Source organism: Telmatherina bonti (genome assembly GCF_933228915.1).
Source record: "Telmatherina bonti genome assembly, chromosome: 8".
NCBI classification, from domain to species: Eukaryota; Metazoa; Chordata; class Actinopteri; order Atheriniformes; family Telmatherinidae; genus Telmatherina; species Telmatherina bonti.
The window spans coordinates 31,931,143-31,941,654 of record NC_136626.1 but is presented as its reverse complement, the minus strand read 5'-3'; the positions used below and the strand labels follow the sequence as shown (position 1 = coordinate 31,941,654).

General features: G+C 39.6%; 1 protein-coding gene across 1 annotated transcript in view; it reads right to left on the bottom strand.

The window, feature by feature from the left end:
- Positions 1-442: 442 nt before the first annotated feature.
- The window catches only part of reps2 (RALBP1 associated Eps domain containing 2), a gene marked incomplete at its 5' end in the record, with an annotated part of 32,247 nt that continues 22,177 nt past the window's right edge, over positions 443-10,512 (bottom strand). Inside the window, 4 exons of the mRNA XM_079245505.1 lie at positions 443-1,488; positions 3,170-3,275; positions 6,471-6,604; positions 6,701-6,787. Of these exons, the coding sequence (XP_079101631.1) occupies positions 1,420-1,488; positions 3,170-3,275; positions 6,471-6,604; positions 6,701-6,787 (396 nt within the window). The 3' untranslated portion in view covers positions 443-1,419. The remainder of the gene's footprint in view (positions 1,489-3,169; positions 3,276-6,470; positions 6,605-6,700; positions 6,788-10,512) is intronic.

The window sequence follows — 10,512 nt, the reverse complement described above, 5'->3', positions numbered from 1 at the left end:
ATGTTTTAGCAGCAACAATATCCATAATAAATCACAGTCCTTGTCATGAGTAGAGGAGCGAGTGAAGCTGGGCCAATCAGAGTGTAAGGTGTCTTAAATAAGAGCCAAATGTGTCAGCAGATATTTTTGGGTGGCGGCAGCCGAGCATCTGGGAGTGGAGCCATCAGTGGTGATCCGATCGACCCTCAGTGTTGGTGAGTGCAGCTGCTTTGTTATGCCTGCAGGGTCACGACTCAAGCTTGTGCAATCTTAAATGATGATGTGAAAATAATATCTGCTGCTTCTTTTTTTTCCCCAGAAAATAAGAGTTTTCCTGTAAAAGGTTGGAAAAAAAACTCAACCTTGCAACAGCTGACAAACAAAGGACACCTCAAGCAATAAAAATAGACAACTTTATTGACTGGTTTGATTTGCATCTTTAGTCTAGAGCTCAGTAGGGCACGATTTCAGTTTCATTTACAACATTTCAGCAAACATGCAGTATCAGACATGCCATCATGAGTTCATCACTTCAATCCCATCAGCTGTGTGGAATAAAAGGTCTAAAGCCAACCATATTGGCAGCAAGTTTCAAACCCACATTTATCCAGCACATCACGGGATATTGTGCTCTTTACTTTTTTTTTTTATCTAACTACAGTATCAGGTAAATCATAACGACAGCAGGGCTGCAGTTCAGGACATGGATGGATTTTAAAACATTGTCTCAAACATCTAAATGAAAAAAGCAGCAACATATCAGGTAAAATCATCACACTTCATTCAAATCTTGAGTCAAACGTATCAACATTCTTCAGTATAGCTAAATATATAGCCAGTTCAGATTATTCTGATGACTGTCATTGATTTGGGGAACAATAATCCCAACATTAAAGATGTGCATTTTTGTTTTTCTATAAGTGCAAACAGTTTGTGATTGTTATAAGAATCTGTAGCACCATCAACCTTCCTTAGAACATGGGCGTGGGAACACGTTAAAAAATGCACTGTACATAAAAACAGAGGTTTTAAGTTCCCATGATTACCACACAACATAAACACACACCAGATTTATGTCGATGTGTGCAAACTATTACACGGACTGTAAACAGGTTAAGATTTATATGGTGACACTAACAGGAAATCTAAAGATCAAAAATAAGTTAGAACGTCACAATAAAAAAATTAAAAAAAGGATATTTTACAATAAGTTTTTAAAAATATGTGGTTTAATCCTGAAACAGTAACATAAAAACACAGAAGAGGAGTTCCTGATTAAGGAAAAATTACATCCGTTTGTCGAGTCAACAATGCATGTTTGCTTCTGTTTACAGCCCTTTAACATTTCACTCTGCGCTCATGACTTAACAGCTTTCTGATAAACTGGTGCGCTCCAGTGAAGATCTGGCAACGTGACCCTGACCAGACCTCCAGGCTCGGTCACGTCGAGGCCAGAGGCCGCAGGAGCTCCAGCTGGGACTCCAAGGTGACCCTCTCCTGGTGAACCACCTGCAGCACACCACAAAGAAAACATGACCTCTGATTGCTGCAGCCAGAGCAAGAGACGTGCTGCAGGCGCTAACTACATTGTTTGCTTTGTTTGCCATGGTGACGATAGCCAAGAACACGCCCAAGCCAACGCCAACCCCCACAAAAAAACCTGCAATGTTCACAGCACCACAAAATATATAATTTGTCCTAAAAGTAGCACAAGAGGAGAAGCTGCGGGGTCAGCCGCAGGCCAAAACGTGGACCAGATTGCATGAATGTAGCATTAATATGTGGAATCAAGGTCCTGACCTTGTTACTCCCCTCAAGAAGGAGCAAAGCTGAGCACAGTGGGGAGGTATGACAACTCCTTCCCTCAGTGAGGAGGAACACTACCATGTGACTAAAGTACCTGTTTGCTACAGTAACAAGAATAATCCCCTAAAGAGGCCTTGTAATCCTAATGATACCCTGAAAAATGGAGGCGTGCGCTGAACACATCTTATTCTCAGAACTTTACCAGAGGGAGCACAACAGAGGAAAGAGGTCAGATTCATCCTTACCTGGAATAGATCACTGTGTTGTAAATGTGCTGCATTCACAGCACCAGTAAAGAGTTTGTACATCACTACACATGTGGTGAAATGAGGAGGTGTACCTGGAGAAGGTGTCTCTGAAAAGTCTTAATGTACTGTAAATATTCCCCTTTTTGGGATAATTAAAAACCTAAGCTGATCGTGAGACAAAGCTGCCTGTTTTTCCTGGTTTTAGTGAAAAGTCAGGAGAGGGCTTCCTCTCCATCAAGCACTCCTTTCTTTGCTCACACACCCTGTTGTAGTTGGATGCCTGACCAGCCCAGCCTCTATTTTGGAAGAAGACAGTTGTGAGTGCCAGTGGCTGTTTGGTATTTCAACAAGGCCCGGGTCTATTTAAAGACACATATGCCTTTCTCTGCAGAATTCCACAGATGCTTTCAGGACATAAAATGATTTTTTTTTACATCCCTGCTGACCTTTATCAAATGAAAGAGCATGATTACAAACTTTAGAAATGAAATTGCATTATACTTGAGCTTGGCACAAACCAGGCCATCTGCTGCTAGCCCTCATCTCTTTTTAATACTTCAGCCTCTGATGTATGAAAGCTATAAAAACCCTGCATGTGAGCGTAAAGGTTTCACTCTGGGATCCCTTACAGGAGAATGACAGGCATGCAGCATGTGTTCGTAATGTGAGTGTGTGTGCCACGGCCAGATCCCCAATGCAAACAGCCAAGTCTTAGCCATTAGTTCAGCTATGACTGATGGGCAGGGGGGCAGACAGTTGAGCTTGGGGCTTTTCACCAAGTTGGGCCAGTGGGAGTATTTGCTGTCAGTTGCAAATGAGTAGAATCAAACTTCCCACACACAACCGAGAGCTTTTTGAAACAGTGTTAACACAAACAATACCATACTCTTGTGGCTGCGGTTAAAATGCAATGTACACTCAAGTCCCTGTTGTTTGATTGCACTGTCAGATTTAAATGCTAACTTTGTGTGTCAAGCATGCACCCTCAGATGTCTCTCTCCAAGACCTGGTTTTCCCATTTTAGTTTCCCAAAGGAGGTGGAGAGTAGAGAATGCCATAAAGTTCACACACATTGGGAGCGATGCACTGTACTCATATCCACAAATTGTGCTTTAAGAACTATGAAATGGACTGACCTTAAGTTGCTGCTGGAGCTCACTGTTGAGGCGCATCAGCACAGCATTGGTTTCCTTGTTTTTACGGATTGCCATCTGGATTTCCCTTTTCTGTCTGGACAGCAGCCTAACAGGAGATCACATTCATTAGCTGTGGAGCTAGTTAGTTAACACAGTGTATTTTATATAATCAACATTTTTGGGGCTAAAAAGGCAGTGCAGATCAAAGAGCAGATCTCCAGATAAGACACTGTGACTCCGTCAAAAATCCATTGTTGGGAGCCACTGCTGTTATTGATGGTCACCTTCTACTTCAGTGACAGTTTCACTGAGCTGTCTGGTTTATAAAAAGACAGACACACACATGCTAAAGTCATTATGGTGAATTAGTGTGTACCCCACTCTCTGTTGAATTCCCCATACTGGGTGGGTTTCATGGGTTTTCCTGACATTTTACAGTACATTTTACAGGTCGCCCAAATGATGCAAGGCTTCTCACAAAACCATGGTAACTGATGCCAAAAAGCAGTATTTTCACATAAATGCACATTAAAACAAAAAACTCAAACAGTTTATGTAATAAAAAGAGGTAAGTCAACATTATCAAGTCCCGTTGTTGGCTACTCTTTATAAGGAACTTTAAAGGTACACTGTATGTGAACTACTGACATCTAGTGGTAAAAACGGGAATTGCAAGTTCTAAATGGACAGTGGCCAATAATTGTTTCAGGCATAAACATGTTTTTATCTACGAGTCTAGTGGCTTCATGTGCAACAATCATTGCACCACAGGTAACTCAGTTAGCATTGTGTACATGTACACTGTCTTCTTTTATGGTCCTTTAAATGCATGACTAATCTCAAACTGCTTTTCCACCTATTAAACTTGGCTGGTACTGCAGTTTAAAAGCTCTAACTTCACATGCAAAGTTTGTCCATTCAGAGACACTGTAGTAAAAAATATGGCACAAATGCCATGTGTGTGGATCCATGACTGGCAGATATAAATCTAACCCGTAATTTAAACTACTTACATGATACATTGGTGGATACCAGAAAAGTATAAGTGCATCTATAGTCTGCCTTGGCCACAGTCCTTCTTCCAGCAAAGGTTAGAACATTATCAGATAATCTCAGAGAAGTTTAAAGCCTGTGATTACATGCAATACTTCCTTTTCAATCCAATAACCAAATAAACTTTATGCACAGTAAACATTCACAGACACTTGATCCTGGACGTGTTCCTGAGCCCATGGAGTGATCTTCAGTCGAGGTTCATGTCTGTTTTTAACACAATGGTGCCTGAAGGCCTGAATATTACAAGCATCCAGTCGGGACCTTTCCCCTTGTCCCTCTGCATACAGAGATTCCTCCTGATTGTCTTGTATACAATATTAAACACTGTAGATGGTTTTAGTAATTTGTCGTTGATGAACATTTTTCTGAAATTATTGCTCAATGTTTAGATGCTGTTTGTGGAAGACTAATGAATATCTGACCATTTTTTGTTTAAAATTTTGGACAAAATGTGTTCGAAAAACCAAAATATAAAAACAAGTATATTTCAAACACCAACAGGGTTTTATTTTAGACAAGATCCTGACAGTACCATTATTTTCCCTCGTATTCCTGTTAGTGATTAACTATAAGACAAATTACTATGTTGACATGAGTCTAGAACATGTAGATATTTGGTACTGATATTTCAGTATTAATCCATACACCATTATCAAGTTAATTTCTAAGAAAGTTTTAAAATAGACCTCAGATGTTTTTGACTTATGTCTTTCACCATTAGAGGGCAGTATAATAATCTGTAAAAGCTAATCTGCTATCATTATGACGTTTATCTGCTTAGCTTCCTAGCAACTAGCAGCTATTTTATTAATCAATCAATGCTTTGGCCAACTTATTAAGTATTAACAGAATATTTTCACATTTTGCTGCTTGCAACTTGTTAGGGAGGAATTTTGTCAGTTTAGATGCTTAGTTCTTTGTTACCAAGACTTTAGCTAATAGCTAAATTAGCAGGTTACCATAACCTAATTAATCTATCGGCCTCTGGTGTTGAACAAGGCTTGTAATTGTTTTAATTAAAAACAAAGTAGCATTTCAAAGCAGCATTGGACAAACCAATGTTTACAACAGTTTTAGAATAAATAACCTTTTCACTGGCAGCTGGGGCTAAATTGTAGCTTGTAGCTAAGCTAGCTTTAGCCAGCTGCCATTTAATTAATGGAATGAATAAAAATTAAATCACTTTTTTTTTAATCTAATGTGACATAAAGGTAATAACTAGGAAAAAAAAAGGAGAGCGCAGACCTCCACCAAAGATTTTGTTATTAACAGCCAACATAACTTTAAAGGGATCCAGAATCCAGGATCTCCACCAAAACGTAATCATTTGTTCCTTGTGAGACCGCCAACATATCCTGAAAATTTAATCAAAATCCATCCATAACTTTTTGAGTAATGTTGCTAACAGACAACCAAACAAACAAACAAACTCTGGCGAAAACATAACCTCCTTGGCGGAGGTAATTTAAAGACCAAGTAAACAAAGTCTGCAGAAATACGTGAACAAAAATATTGGACCCTCGTGTTGACCCAGTGGCATGGAAACGAACAAACAGCACCTCTACTGAAAGCACACATCCCATAGATTCCAAACATACCAGTTTAATGTCGCTATGGTCAAGATTCACTCAACCAAGAGTCGAAAGGAGGCTGAGTTTATGCATTATGTTTGAAAACCATCATTAAATATTCTGTCGTACCTTTGCTGTTTTGTCTCCAAAACTTTAATCCACTGACATAAAACTGCATTCAGTAAAGCGACGTTTCCCACTGTGCTTCGGGAGTAGTTAGGCGGACAAAATCACAATTTTGTGATAACATCAGTTTGATTGGAAGACAACAGGTGTCAGTCATCCAGCGTCACAACATTTCCTGCTTTGTCGGTGCCAATTGATCACATTTATGTAAACATGATGACATCAGCGTGATTCTACAATTAGAAAGAGGGGTCGGTCATAACGATCGGCCAATCATAGCCAAAGTTACGCGGATTTTGCATACGATGACGTGGTGGTCAGTGACGCGGCATCTGCTTTGAACTTTTTATTTAAGAAACAGAATTCAGGATTTCTTCCGGATCTCCACCAAAATTTCATCATTTGTTCCTCGTGACACCACCGACCTATCCCCAAGATTTAATCAAAATCCATCCATAACTTTTAGAGTAATGTTGCTAACAGACAAACAAACAAACTCAGGTGAAAACATAACCCATTGGTAGAGGTAATTAGAATATTTAACTAACTTTTGGCTAGGTTTGGCTGTGGGGGGGAACGGGATGGCTGGCTCAGGAACCGTCTCCAGGTTTTGGCTCTCGGGATGGTATTTCCTACGGATTGGCTTCTGTGGTGGCTGACCGTGAGAAGTGGCAGAGACGTCCTGAAATGTCACCAGAAACAGAAATGATCTCACTGGAACACAGATAAATACACCAGAAAAAAAAAAAGTAGTTTTCTTGTTGTCAGTAAATCTCACCTGTTCTGGAGTATTTGTTATATCCTCAGAAGTTGGTCCAAATCTAGAGTAAGTTCCCTGTTCTTCAGGTTTCACACTGCTCTCCTCCTGCAAAATAAACAAAAAAGGGGGAAAAAAAAAACCTTGAAAAACATAGATGTGCATAGAAGGGATCTTCCTGCAAGAGAAGAGTGTTGATGTCCCGGTGGGGTGAAATGACACAAGGGAATGTGTATAAAGAGGCAGGATGAAATGCATCTGCCTGACTGTGGATAAATCAGCACCTTCCCTGCAGGGACCATGATCTAGTGCTCTCCAGACTCTGCTTCTTCCCTGCTGAGGTGACCATGATGGATTAACGTGCATTTACTACATCTGATTGCTGCATTCCAGCCATTCTTCGTCTCTGGACATGATGTTTAATAAATCATCACCTCCTTTCATTCAGCAGAGGTTAATGGTGCAAAAGTGTGAGGACGTAGTAATAATACCTCAGATTGGAAGCATTTTTTACAGGGCAGCACACTGTGGAAGTTGTCATTGATGTTTTCCAGATGTTAATACAGGATGTAGTGAATTTATTCGGCTAATTTCTTGGAGCTGCTGAAGGCCCCATAATGGTGGCAGTAGAAATATCTGGGCTGTCCCGATGGCTTAAACAGGCTCCGGCTGTTAAATGCACTCCACCTAAAAATGCATTTGGCTTAGGCTCGCAGATTAATGGTTCTTCTATTCATTGCACTATTGGATGTGAAGCACAACCGCAGCATGGAAACATTTAAAGGCACTGTAGTAGTTTGCTGCAGTGGCAGTAAACCACAGGAGCCCTGGAGGCAGCATGTGTGGTCACATCAGCTGCAGGTTGTGTTTCACTCTGGCATTGTGAAGGCTGGGATCTCTAAAGGAGTGCCATCACTGTCACTTTTTGGGGAATGGCATTTTACAGCTGGCCTAATTTAGATTAGGATCAATGCTGTCTCCGTCTCAGGAGGACGGTGTAAAGTCCAGGTAAAGTATGGATGAAAGCTCAGCAGCATCCATTAATTCCTGATGTACTTTGGAGAAGTAAAGAGTGCTTTAATGGCAGCTGCAGTAGCGTCAGACTAAACAGAACTGTAGTGTCTTTATTCTCACTCTACTTTAGCTCTTTTAAGTGTTTTTGAATTAGAAAAGTGAATAAAAATAAGATAAAGGGAGGCAAACTGAAAGGTTTGAGAATAAAGCAAAGGGAGCTCAGAAAATACAAATTAGTGAAATAAAATAAGTAAAGCAGAATAAGGATCAGTTAAGTACAACGTAAAAAGGAAAGTATTAAGTGAATCAAATAAGTAAAGGTAAAAAGATATAAAACTAATAACCGATGGAAGAGGAGAATCGATCTAAGTTTGAGTGTCTCAAAAGAGGACACAGGTATGTTTTGGGTTGTTTGGAGACACTTCAGGAACTAAATGACAAAAGAAACAAATGGGAATTACTAAAATCTAGAAAAACTTCTAGATCTTAAAACGTTACCCTGATCATAATGTAAAATACTAGATTTTTTCAGTTCCAGATGCCTGTGATTGAATATTTTGTGATTTAGAAGATCAGTTGTGAACTGTAATGCATGTGTAAATAACTAAATATGTATAAAAATGTGCAAATATATTAAATAAATAAATTAAATATGTTAGAAACCCCCCTCCACCCCAAAAAATATTTTTTAAAATAGTTTAAAAATGATATAATAAAAATATAAAACATATTTAATGTACATGCATTTAATAAATTAATAAAAAGGGCACAAAATCTTAAATAAAGAACAATTAAAATAAATAATACTATTTAATGACATTTTATAATATAGATTATATTTTTTTTTAGATATAAAAATATATATGATAAAATATCAAGTAAAATGAATCAAATAAGTAAAAAAAAAAAAAAAAAAAAAAAAAAAAGTATAAATGGGGGCAAAACATTGTTGAAACTTCACGTTTTCTCCAGAAATGTCAGGTTGCTCACCTAACTTGATAATTCATTAAACATAGACATCTTGACAATTCTTTTGCATGAAATAAAGGAAAAATATGGAGTTTATATGCTGTTATCTGCCTTGTTCGGCCCACTGGAGGTCAGATTCTGTTGAATGTGGCCCCATGGACTAGAATGTAAATGGACACCACTGGTTTAAGGTTTCCTGTGCTGAAAAATTATTCTACAATGTAAAAAAAACAAAACAAAAAGAGAAGCGCTGAGATAAAGTGTGTAAGGTGATGAAGAAAAATATGTGAAATTTAATTAAATGACTTATTTTCTTTTTTTATTGAAAAAAGGTTAAAAAAACCCCAGTTGAAATAAATTTGAAGCTGCAGATGTGAGGCTGTGAACTCAGCTACTCCCCGCAGGTTTTGAAATATGTCAGGGAAGCCATTTATAACGACATGTACAATTCACGTATGTACAGGACGCCTCCCTGAGGAAGCAGGCCTGGTGTCGCTTACAGTTTCTCTTACATAGAGAGAAATGTACATGCGGCATATCCATGGGGTCCTCTGGTGTGGCTGGCTTTCATTAAACTGGAGATGATGTAGTCAAACATTTTCCATGGGAACCAAGGAGAGAACAGACGGTGTTTATTATGGTAAAATATTGGAAATTGATGGGAAAACTGAGGATTTGGAGCTGAGATGGAGTTACACTCTGAATAAGGTGGTAAAACATACTAAACTCACACCTTCAAGAGGTTTCCTGAAGTTTTTATGTTTAGCAACCACCGTGCCTCCAATCAGAAGGATTATTATGAATCCTTCCATCCATAAACACTAACTGGCCACTTTATTAGTTCCACTTGCTCAACTGCTTATTGACATAAATGTAACATGACAGCATGTTAATGTGTGTGGTCACATGGTCAGACTGAGCACCAGAATGAGGACGAAGGAGGGTTTAACCCTCACTGTTCGTCCGCCTCAGGTTTTTCTCAACATTTTTTGGTACTATCTGGGAGGCTTTAGCTCAGGAGGAAGAGCAGCTGTCTTTCAACTGGAAAGGTGGAAGGTCGATTCCAGGCTTCCCCTGGCTAAAATGCCAAAAAAGTGTCCTGGGGGAAGACACTGAACCCCAAGCTGCCCTCCAATGTGCCTATCGGGGTATAAGTGTGTTGTATGAATGTGAATGGGTGAACGTGAAGCGCTTTGAGTGGTCTGCATGACTAGAAAAGCACTGTATAAGTACAAGTACATTTACCATTTTTTTTCTTTGACATCTTTTATGCTCGATCCTGATGGACTGGCGACCTGTCAAGAGTGTACCTGTCTCTCATCCAAAGTCTGCTGAGAGGCTCCTGGTTCCCCGTGATCCTGAACTGGACTATGCGGTTAAGACAATGTTTGTGTGGATTTTTATTCTCTGTTAATGCTTTTTACAACTTCTAATGCCCTCCACAGTCACCAAATCTACATCCAACAGAGCAGCTTTGTGATGAGGTGGAACGGGAGATTCTCATCATGATGAGGTGGAACGGGAGATTCTCATCATGATGAGGTAGAACGGGAGATTCTCATCATGATGAGGTGGAACGGGAGATTCTCATCATGATGAGGTGGAACTAGAGACTCTCATCATGATGAGGTGGAACGGGAGACTCTCATCATGATGAGGTGGAACGGGAGACTCTCATCATGATGAGGTGGAACGGGAGACTCTCATCATGATGAGGTGGAACGGGAGAGTCTCATCATGATGTGGTGGAACGGAAGATTCTCATGGTGATGAGGTGGAACTAGAGACTCTCATCATGATGTGGTGGAACGGGAGAGTCTCATCATGATGAGGTGGAACGGGAGAGTCTC